Consider the following 11209-nt stretch of genomic DNA (forward strand, 5'->3'; position numbering starts at 1 on the left):
ATACTTTTTCCTTCCCATTTCTAAAAAAAAAATCAATCTTGTACTTGGGTGACAATCGGAAATTAAAAAGTGTATATATTGTGTATATTTGATTTGTGCTTTTGTATTTGATACCTGAATTGTCATAATAAAACAAAACAACAAGTGAGAAAGTATGAGTACACTTAAATCATCAGCGTTGGGGTGCCTATAGGGACTGGCTGGCACCCCAACGTCGCTCTGTCGACTTTATGGCCGTAGTTTATGACTTGTCTGCTCTGTGTGTTTTGGCAAGCGGCCAAGCCTTCCTTGATCCTAATCAAAGGTTTGTCGTCCCGTCAGATCCTGTAAATGGTTTGTGGGGTTTCTCCACTGGTTAAACTGTGACAAAGGGCTGATAAGGATATAATTACATTTCCTGAAGAACTGAAATTCGGGAAGAGGTGTTCAGACATAATAAAGAGTCTATTTCCTCCTACTCCTTCGCTAATTCGCCTCAAAAAGCTGTAAAAAAAAAAAGGGTTAGGTCGGCGAGGTTCAAAGAGATGAATCATGATCTACCATAAACCATCCGGATATCTTCGCTTATCCAGGACCGTTTAGCCGACGATGTCAACAAGGTATAACGCAATGTTTGTGAGAGACTAATGAGACGGCCTTACGTTAACAGCTGCACTACCCTGACGCTTACGTCATTACGTTAAAAGCTCCATCAATAACATCGATCACATTTACCGACACTTTCTGTCGACGGCACAAACATTCGCCGCATCTTTTACATTTCTTACAAGTAGTGCCGCACGACTAATCGAATCGCAGTCGCAATATCAGTCTTTGCGATTGTATAACAGCAAAAGGCTGCGAAAAAATTGAAATATGTTTTTTCTTATTTATTCTACTTATTTTATTTAGTTGTACTATTGAGAGAATCTAACAAGTTTGCACAGCAGAAATTCTTTTATTTTAAAGATATTTTTTTATTTATTTAATTTTGTAAAATATTGTTATTTGGGAAACAATGCTGTAGGCCTACACCTTTTTTAGTTTTAGTATTTTTTCTGCTAGTTTAAGTTTGTATGTTTGAGTTGAGATAGAAACATTTTAAAATGATCAGTAATCTGTGTGCATTTCCCTTGATAACCAAGCAAGTAGACTCATGTCACCATTTGTTTATCATATCGCAATCGCAATATTGTCCACGATAATCGCAATATGACTGTTTCACCAAATCATGCAGCACTACTTACAAGTAACAAAAGTAGATTATTTCATGATTCACCTTTGATTTAAAAGCCTCCGTCATAACGGTGATGGTATTTATGATAAATTACTGAAGCTCAGGTGGTCCACCTTCCCAAATAAAGCTGTAGTTGTTCCAATATAGATTTTTCTTAAATGGGACCAGTTTGTTCTGTTCTGACAGATCCACACAAAAGACCATAACAGAACCTCACAGAAAACGATTTAATAATGACCATTTAGCTCATGTTTTCAGCCTATCCAGAGCCGGCGAACTGAATTCAGAGAGAAGACTTTGGGGTCAGGCACCTTTCTCAAGGATGCCTACAGCTAGCCTGCAGATGTTGGGGTTCGAACGTTTACACTCAGAACCTTTCGGTTTAGAGTTAAACACTCTGACCAGAACTAGACTCTCCTGCCCTGAATAGCACAAGGAGTCTGCTAACAGAGAAAGAGGTCGTTTAGACATAACATTGCCTTAAAGATTTATTTTTCATTTATCGTCATCATCACATCAGCATTCGTTGCCCGTACGAAGAAGAAGGCTTTGGTGCCGGAAGGAGGGCGCCAGGACCGGGCTAGGAGTGGAAGCTACTACCCCCCCGAACACAACCTCTCAACCGCTCACATTGTGGGCCTCATTCACCTGGCAGCCATCTTGGTTCCATCTTGAACGTGAACGCCCATTGGCTAGCGTTTAGAGCCAAGATGGCAGCTAGCTGAATAAGACCCATCGCAACTAATTAGATTAACGACTAAATAATAACAACCATAATTATAATATTAACGATACAAAAAAGATAAAATATCATATTCAAGTAAATTTAAGAACGAGTGAGATTGTTAAAGTTGACCCCCAGGTTCACTGGTTTAACTTCACAAAGTCAGAAAAGAACAATAATGGCTCACATCATAGAAAACGCATGAATGGATAAAACAATTAACAAAAGTAAAAATTTAAAATACGAGAAGAGAAATACAACACTGGTGGTATATATCTATACCTATATATATATATAGATATATATATCTTTAGTGCACATCCAAAGCAGCCCTCGGGTCTTACCCAGAAGGCAAGCCTCGTGCGAGAGCTACAGCAGTTTCAGACCGATTCTTCAAGTATCAAAGTGTCAATGTTTAACCACATTAATGTTTTACAACATCAATGTTTAACCAAATATATCTGTCAATGTTTCAACGTCTCCAACATAACGTGTTTTTGACCCACATATGCAGAGTGAAAGACGAAATACAAAAACATTCCTGGCGACACCCGCAGCAAGTGAGACCTTATTGAGAGGATTATTCAGACCATGGAAGGACGGTTCAAGTGTGTGTGTGTGTGTGTGTGTGTGTGTGTGTGTGTGTGTGTGTGTGTGTGTGTGTGTGTGTGTGTGTGTGTGTGTGTGTGTGTGTGTGTATGTGTGTGTGTGTGTGTGGGGGGGGGGGGGGGGGGGGGGGGACGTTGGATGGGGGGGGGGGGTTAACAAACACTGTACACATCAACATTTAATTTGAGCAAAGCAATCCATAAAAAAGTGCCCAAGTTCCAGTGATAAAGGTTTTTTTTGATCCTCACAAACACAATCTTTCCATTACAAGATTCACTCTGACGACAGGAGCATAACACATCTGTGACATCACACATCAGCTCACCCATTCCTGCTACGACAACCCTGAACGGCCGTCTGACAAGTGCCCTCCGGCCGTAGCAGACGGAGCAGCTGAAACGGCGGCCTCTATACATTTCCTGATTGAGCTTCAGCAAGAGGAAAAACCATCGCATGAATTGAGGCTAAAGCATAAAAGAGTGAGACCCATAAAAGAGTGAGACAAGACAAAGTGTCTTAACAGGACACTGTGTCCTGTCAGGGCAGTGTGTCCTGACAAGACTCAAGTGTGCCATGTTCTCCCACCTCCTAAAAAAAAAACAACGCCATTTTGTGACCTTTTCAGAACCTTGTTCAACAACGTCAAAGCGCTGGTTTTGACGTCCGTTTACGTTGCATTCCAGATGCTAAAAATAGTCTATAGTCTGTCGTGAGTTTGTTTGCGGGACGAAACAATCACATTCCGGATTTGGCCCGCCCGTCATCGGTAGGCACGGATTACTGGCGTCTTGTAAATTACTTTTCAGAAGAAAATCCATTCTTTTAATCCGGAACGGACGCAGCCATCTGTCCTGTGTGGTCCGCTTAAAGACTCTCCCCTCTTTGGCCATGACAAAGGGGATGATGATGAAAAAGATGATGATAATGACGAGGATGAAGTTGATGATGATGATGTAGTCTGCTTGTGGTCACCACGGCGACAGATGTCTAACCCTGACTGAGCGTGAGGTCATGTGGTCCTCACGTGGTCCTCTTTCAAATGTCCATTTTCCCGCCTTTTCCTCCACGAGTCCAGCGGTGTGCTGGAAAGTGTCCACAGCGCTGGGATAATAATAAATACGTTCCCATCCTCCGCAGGCTAGAAAGTCTTCTGCTATTCCAATGACTACGGTACAGGCGATTCCTGATGTTCAAGAGCAAAGTAAATCACAGCAGGGAGTGGAAACAAGGGGAGCGAAACAAAGAGAAAAACTGATGAATTCATAGACAAGCTTGTGCTTTGAGTTCGGTGGGAGAACCCCTGAATGTATGTCCATTGACGCAGTAGCGGGAAAACTATCAACTGTTGTGCACAACTGCATTGGCACAGGAATCCAACCCCCCAGCCATCCTTCTCACGGATGTCCATCGCACGCAAAGCACCCTAAACCAAACACCAAGACAACTGAATGGAGGAGTGGTCGTTTGGCCTCACAGAACTAGGGACCGGGCGATGCCTAGCCTAGCCTAGCATAGTGCGTTGCATAGTGCACTATGCTGTCAACAGCTTGTCATTCACATTGTCCCAGCTGGAGGCAACAAAAGAAAGGTCAAAGTCGAGAGAATGAAAAAAAACTGAGGAAGATAAAGAGAGGGAGAGAAGGAGAGGGGGAGAGGAGAGGCAAAGAAGGAGAGAAGGAGAGGGGAAGGAGAGAGATGAGAGAGGGAGTGGAGAGAGGGAGAAAGGGAGCAGAGATGGAGATAGGGAGTGGGGAAGGAGAGAGGGAGAGGTAAGAGGAAAGAGGAAGAGGGAGGGAAGGAGAGAGGGAGAGGAGAGACGGAGAGGGAAGAAGGAGAGGGAAGTGGACAGAGGGATAGAAGGAGAGAGAGGAGAGGGAGAGGAGAGAGAGGAGAGGGAGTGGAGAGAGAGGAGAGGGAGTGGAGAGAGGGAGAGAGGGAGAGGAGAGAGAGGAGAGGGGAGGGAGAGAGGGAGTGGAGAGAGGAGGGGCGAGAACGAGACGAGGGGGGTAGAAACATCTTGTAGAGTAGACATGTAGACATCTAGAGACCGGAGTACAATCCATCCCTTTGTCCGGGCGCCGCGAGGAACATCTGCCTGAGGAAGGGGGCGGGGCTCTTTCACCGACTGAGTGTGTGTTGGGGATAGAGGATGTTTCGAGGGTCGCCGATCTGTCCGTTGACAAGGCACTTCAAAAAGGTCATGGCAGCTGCGGAGCTGGGCAGAGACGCAAGTGATTTATTAAAGATGTGGGGAGGGGGCAGCCAGGTGGAGCCCCAGCCAAGGAGTGGGGAAGATGCGGTAGTACCTCCCTGGCCTCCCTTGGTCGGTGGGTGGAGGGGTGGGTGGACGGGTGGTGGTAGTGGTGGTGGTGGTGGTGGTGGTGGTGGTGGTGGTGGTGGTGGTGGTGGTGGTGGTGGAGGGGGCATCCACCAGAACGTCCAAACCCCCCCCCCCCACACACACACACACACACACACTCACCACAGCCTCCGTCTCGCTCCACCCAGCACCACCTTCCTCCCTCCATTCCCAGGAGCTGCAGGTGGAGGTGCTGCTCAGCTGAAACTGAAGCACAACAAGACGAGCGGTCAGATTCAGTTCCCTGCTCCGACCCGACCCAACGTAAGGCACTTTTACATTTTTGGGGCGTCGAGTCGCAGCCATTCATGCACACACTCACGCATTCACTCGTTCACCCACCGACGGCGGAGTCAACCCCGCCAGGCGACAGCCAGCCGGTCAGGAGCAGTCAGGGTGGGGCGTCTCGGTCGCGGGACCCCGCGACACCCAGCTGGGAGAAGCCCGGGATGAACTAGCAACCTATCAGTCGACCCGCTCTAGCCCCTGAGCGAAGCCGACCCCTTGCTCACCTTACTTTCGATCAGCTTCTTTGAATCCGTAAACCGGTCGATGGATGCGCTACGAGAAGCTGTGTTTTTATTGAGCTGTGTCTCCTGAACAGCTGTGACTCTGACACAGTGTTTCCGCTAGAAGAAATTGGTGCCAGTCATGTGACCGGGAAGGTTTCATTTTACCGGTCAAATTGGAAAAAAATCTGTCTGGTATTGTCCGTGTATATTGCACTTAAAAAAATTGTTAGGCAGGCTATATAGAAGAAGTAGTGTGTGATCATATTTTGATTCGCCATGGTTGTTAAATACCTGTACTTCGCAAAGCTTGCCGCCGGCTTTCGCTAGCTTGCCGCCGTTTGGTTCATAAACCTACGGTAGTCTATAGCGATCAATTTGAGCGAGTGGACGAAATGTAACAACTTATTTATTTTATCACACAGGCTACGCTACAATCAAAACCCTCATTGTTTTACATGAATTGGCTAAACAAATGACCAATGTAGCATATTTAAACACAATTCAAATGAACACATTCAAAAGTATTTCTGCTCAATTTAAAAGGTTGAATCTCCTCGTGACTGAATGTTTGCATACAGCGCTCATGCGGTATGCGTGCAGAGTTGATGCGCTCCACTTTTTTCTGTGGAGAACCAGCGCCTTGAACATTCTGCATAAAACGAAACCGGATCGTTTTCGCCCGTTTCGGCTCCGTGTGGACTTATTTCCAATCGGTCATTCTGACCGGAGACATTTAGAATTTTCGGTCCTCCTCATTTTTTTCCGGTCAAAGACCGGTAATTACCGGACAACGGGAACTCTGCTCTGGCACACGGGGAGGGAGGACGCGAGGGTGAGGCGGGAGTGCGTACCTTCTGGCGGGGCCGCTGCTGGCGGCTTTGGGGCCCTTGATGGAGATGTTCTCGTAGATGCTGGACGAGTCGTCGTTCGTCAACCTGTGGGTCACAAGGAGGAGGCTGTGAGATAGAGGGGGCTATTCTGGGGCTAGCGCGCAATTTGCTCGCCAATTGGTATGCTAACAGTGTGCTAGAGTCGCTTCTGCTAGACAAGTTTCTTTTCTAGCCTAAAGTGTGTGCTTGTTTAGCGTGTGTGCTAGCCTAGCATCTGTGCTAACAGTGTGCTAGCTTAGTTTGTGCTAGCCTGACTCGTGGACTAGTCAAGCTTGTTTGCTAACAGTGTGCTAGGCCTGCTTGCGCTAGCCTAGTTTGCTTGCTAGCTGCATGCTCGTCCAGCTTGCGTGATAACAGTGTGCTAGTCTAGAGTGTGTGCTAGCCCAGCATCTGTGCTGTCAGTGTGCTAGCCTAGAGTGTGCTTTCAGTATGCTAGACTAGAGTGTGCTAACAGTGTGCTAGCCCAGCGTCTGCGCTAACAGTGTGTTAGCCCAGCATCTGTGCTAACATTGTGCTAGCCCAGCATCTGTGCTAACGGTGTGCTAGCTTAGCGTGTGCTAACAGTGTGCTAGCCTAGCGTGTTAGGCTTACACAGAGGAGGAGCGCGAGGCGTTCATGCTGATCTTGGACCTGGAGTTGGTCATCGGGGGGTACTGGATGTTGGAGTACTCGCTCTCCAGGGTCTTGTTCTTCTAGATCAACAAAGAGGCAGGACCGATCAGTGCACTGGCCCAGGGTCGCCCCCCGTGTGGACTTTGTGCGTCATTTTTGTCATCATAAATATTTGTTGATTTTTGTTGTGAAATATTTGTAAAAAGAAAAAAGAACGTCAATGTGAATTGTATTTATTTTTATGTCTGTATATTTTAAAATATAATAATTGGTGTTACTACAATAAAGACATCTTAAGACCAGAGAGCTGCACACCATTTAAAAAACAATAGTAAACACTGCTCAGCATGACTGCAGCCGGCTATGAGGTCATCCGTCCTAACCGCAAAGTTCTGGTTAATTCAGTTTACCACCCCCCCACCGGGAACCGGCTAGCCACTCCTATCAACAGGGAGTCCCCAATGTGCGTTCTTTAGGGTCCCCCATAGTCCAGCAGCTCTTTCCAGGCGTGGTCTGTGACGACCTTCCCGTGGACCCAGCGGGCGGCCATGTTGGTGGTACCTGTTCCTGCTCCAGCCTCTTCTGGGCAGTGTCGATGTACTGCTGGACGGCCATGTAGATGAACTTGTACTGGGCCTCCGTCTGCACCATGCCCGACCGCTGCTGCCGCACGCGCTGGATGCTCTTCGGGATGTCTATGTCACAGTCCAGGCCTGGTTACATGAACAGACACACACACACACGCACACACACACACACACACACACACACACACACACACACACATACACAGACACACACACAGGTCCAATTAGCATAACGGTAAATGGCTTTCAGTTACCAGTCAACCCACTCTACCTCCTGAGCCACATGCCGTCAGGTGATGACAGTTATTGGAACCAAAGGTTGACCTTTCACCCTCCTCGACCTCCCTCCTAAACCCTGTCATTCCTGGGACTCACCAGAGGTCAAAGGGCAGGCAGAGTTTAGCAGCAGGTTGGCAGAGCTGCCGCTAATCCTGATTCAGGGCACTGCGTACGATCAAGACACGGTTTCCATGGGGACCAGACCACCGCTGTTTCTATCGTTACAAGCACCGTCTCTACGGTAACCAAGCACTCATGTCCCCACGGAGACTGCCACCGTCTCTACGGTCGGCGACCATCCCAGAGAGCCGCGCGTTAGGCTCCCACCTTGGCGATTGATGACGTCGATGAGAATGTCGATGACGATGATGGTCCCCGTCCGCCCGATGCCCGCGCTGCCAACACAAGAACCACACAGTAGACATTGTTACAATTTATTACACAGCTCTTCTCAATGCCCGACTTCACTGCACGTTTCAGACTTCACTGAAACGAGAGCAAACGGAACAACATAATGGAGACAACTTTGGTTGAAATGCGGCAGCAACGTCCCTGTATTTTCGACGCGTCCACAAAGGAGTTCCACGATAGGGTGACGGGATACAGCTTGGCGAGGAAAAAGCCGACGCCCTTGACCTACCCGGTAAGTTTTGAGCCAACTGCTGTTGACGTGCTAATAGCTATCATGACCTATCATAAACCTCAAACCGCCAGCATAATGTGCTCGGGATCCATTGTTGACGCTCTGTTGCTAGGCTACGTTGTTGCTGCGGGTACTTTGTATCGCTCATGTCACGCGCAACGCAACTACTGTGAGGAGTTGCTGCATTGAGCAGATATAAAAACTACGGGAACCTTTATGACAAAAAATTTAAAAAACATTTATGTCAGTTCTAAACCTTAGATTTTCTAAATATCTTACAAACGTGAATGATACAAAGTAGAGAGCATCGCACCCTCGAATCTTGCAGTGTGTCTTCCGACAAGGCCCGATTTCCTGGCTCTGTGATCTTATAGTGTGACATGTTAAATCGGGGAGGAATATCTGAGAAGTCTGAACCAGCCATAATGGATGGTTCAGACAACACGATTCGCAGATATTACTCCATATCTTACATAACTTCCTTACATAACAACCATGATAATATGATTAACATGCGTTCTATTACAGAACACATGGAAGCACATATGATACAACTTCATTAATCCCCTGTAGGAGAAATGTGTTTGTTGGAACAGCCCAGCAGCGGTGGAAAAACACAGGATAAAAATGACAATACAATACAATAAGAATACAAAGTACTAATGCAAGCAAAATTAGATGCTAAAGGTAAGTGCTAAACGAAATGCTAAAGTAAGGAGAAGACAAACGGAACAAACAACAACAAATAGGGCAAACAAAATAGACGGTACTTCCACTATATAACCTACAAACCACAAATATTAAAGATCAGACAGAGGCAACAGATACTGATTAACGCTCAGAACAAGAAGGATATGTTTTCTTGCAGATTTCTTGCAGGAAATTAGCTTCAAAACAACAATATGATTATTGGACCAGCAGCAGAGAGTTTTCTTATAACACTGGTTGCTAACTGTAGTCAGATAGTATTGGAAGTGTTTACTGGTGGTGACCAAAATCAGGATGTGTTGGAAAGCTCTCATATCAGGTGATAGAGAGAAAGTAGAAGTAATTCAGTGTCTTTATGTTGTTATCTGAAAACGGTGTTTTTCAACCTGGGGCATGCGCACCACCGGTGGTATTCGAGGGTACTGCAGGTGGTACATGGGATTATATTCACATAATCACAATAATATAAAAAAAGACCTGAAATAAATATATAATAAATATCGTTGGGTAAATATAGTACTATGGTTTGTTATAATCTAAAAAGGAATAGTTTTTCTTTGTGCATTCCATCATCTTTTCCATTGAAATGTTTTCAAGGGTGTTTTGTGTTCATTTGTGTTTGCTAAATAAACACACCGTGTTGCTGACCTTTTCCTTCCTCTGCTTCCCACCGACCGTCTTGCATTCATAGTTGTGTATAAACAAGCTGCTGGCACTCTACTCTGGACGCGGATTCATCTGTTCTTTACTATTTACCTCGGAGATGATCCGCAAAAGGTCCTGATGACCATTTAGTGGGACAGCTAACGTCAAAGGTTTGGAACCACTGCACAAAGAACTGCAACTCATGGTTGCTCATAAAGGTGAAGTCATTGTGTCCAGTGAGCATGACTCAAGACAAAGTACATGAGGACATGTGACAAAGCAGATATAGATGTGCATGCGTGCGTGCGTGCGTGCGTGTGTATGAATGTGTGTAAGAGTGAGTGAGTGAGTGAAAACTATGTAACTTCTCATTTTAATCTGACAACAAAGTATGTCATTTGATTTGGTGCATTTCTGTATTTCGAAAACCGTATTGCTGCAGCGCACCCTACTGGCGGGTCGGTGGAACTGGAGACAACAATGTGCTCCGACCTCGAGCTCTGAATCAATGCGTTAGCCTCCATCGGATCCCCCTCCTGGGGTCCATAAAGTCTCTCATCGATCTCATCTCATCTGTTGAATGACTTCAGTGGAAGACGGCCGAGGTCACCTACTGACGGAGGGGCTCCGTCGGTTACAGGGAGGGCTTGGGTGTGTGGTTTGTGTGCACGGGGCGTGTGATGATCAGGAGCGAAAACCAGTAAAACCAGGTGCCATCAAACCTAGGAGCATTCAGCCCGAGGCCAGTGTGGGGCTCAGCGGTTTCCCTTCCCTGTGTGATTGTCCTTCAACAGTTTCCTTGTCCCTGGTTTGACCTGCAGTGTGAAAAGTTGTGCATCCAACTGTATTGTTTAAACCCGTGTGTGTGTGTGTGTGTGTGTGTGTGTGTGTGTGTGTGTGTGTGGGAGCGTGTCGTGTTATATTTCGATTTCCTGATAACAACTTCAGTGACCTACTACTATGTATGACTGAGGGTATTGTTCTAGGCTTTATACAAGTCTGTCTGTCTGTCTGTCTGTCTGTCTGTCTGTCTGTCTGTCTGTCTGTCTGTCTGTCTGTCTGTCTGTCTGTCTGTCTGTCTGTCTGTCTGTCTGTCTGTATGTATGTACATGTGTGTATGCATTATGTATGTCTGTGTGTACAGGGCCGGCGAGCGGCATAGGCGACCTATGCGATCGCCTGGGGCGGCAAATGCGTTAAGGGCGCCCTCTGGTGGCGCCCTTAATTAATTAATTTAATTTAATTAATCAAGCGAAATAAAACTTGTGTGTTAAACATGCTCCCAAATGGAACGGAGAAGGGGGGTGAAGGGGGATTAACCGTTGGTGCGGATTGAAACCCTGACTGAAGCTTGTAGGGCAACGCGATAAACCCCAGGGCGTGATTCAACCCAGAACCGGGCCTGCGTATGTGTGTGTATGTGTG

General features: G+C 46.5%; 3 protein-coding genes across 5 annotated transcripts in view; 1 reads left to right on the top strand and 2 right to left on the bottom strand.

The window, feature by feature from the left end:
• LOC132459106 (RING finger protein 223) overlaps positions 1-2651 on the top strand; it is a 5901-nt gene extending 3250 nt beyond the window's left edge. Inside the window, exons 1-2 of the mRNA XM_060053486.1 lie at positions 1-505; positions 930-2651. The exon at positions 1-505 is cut by the window's left edge and continues 3250 nt beyond it. The gene's annotated coding sequence lies outside the window, so the exon portion shown is untranslated. The remainder of the gene's footprint in view (positions 506-929) is intronic.
• LOC132459081 (tyrosine-protein phosphatase non-receptor type 6-like) lies at positions 1692-8241 on the bottom strand. 3 transcript variants are annotated; one of them, XM_060053475.1, is made up of 6 exons: positions 8116-8241; positions 7484-7635; positions 6902-6999; positions 6272-6355; positions 4856-5115; positions 1692-4764 (listed from the first exon to the last, which is right to left on the bottom strand). In XM_060053475.1, the coding sequence occupies exons 2-5, from the start codon at positions 7571-7573 to the stop codon at positions 5106-5108; spliced, it is 282 nt and encodes a 93-aa protein (XP_059909458.1). In that variant the 5' UTR covers positions 7574-7635; positions 8116-8241; the 3' UTR covers positions 1692-4764; positions 4856-5105. The 3 variants fall into 3 exon arrangements, with proteins under 3 accessions (XP_059909458.1, XP_059909450.1, XP_059909442.1); XM_060053467.1 differs by having other exon boundaries at positions 6902-7002; XM_060053459.1 differs by lacking the exons at positions 6272-6355; positions 6902-6999; positions 7484-7635; positions 8116-8241 and having other exon boundaries at positions 4856-5105.
• The window catches only part of htr6 (5-hydroxytryptamine (serotonin) receptor 6), a 10951-nt gene continuing 7783 nt past the window's right edge, over positions 8042-11209 (bottom strand). The window contains exon 5 of the mRNA XM_060060315.1: positions 8042-8183. Within this exon, the coding sequence (XP_059916298.1) occupies positions 8042-8183 (142 nt within the window). The remainder of the gene's footprint in view (positions 8184-11209) is intronic.

This window comes from Gadus macrocephalus, chromosome 1, assembly GCF_031168955.1.
Source record: "Gadus macrocephalus chromosome 1, ASM3116895v1".
Taxonomy (NCBI): Eukaryota; Metazoa; Chordata; class Actinopteri; order Gadiformes; family Gadidae; genus Gadus; species Gadus macrocephalus.

Bases quoted from the DNA above. Each gene is read 5' to 3' on its own strand.
- LOC132459081 (XM_060053459.1), bottom strand. From the start codon at position 5,077: ATGGAGGGAGGAAGGTGGTGCTGGGTGGAGCGAGACGGAGGCTGTGGT. The intron at 4,765-4,855 runs GTACTACCGCAT...GTCTCTGCCCAG, and splicing joins GACCAAGGGAGGCCAGGGAG to CTCCGCAGCTGCCATGACCT.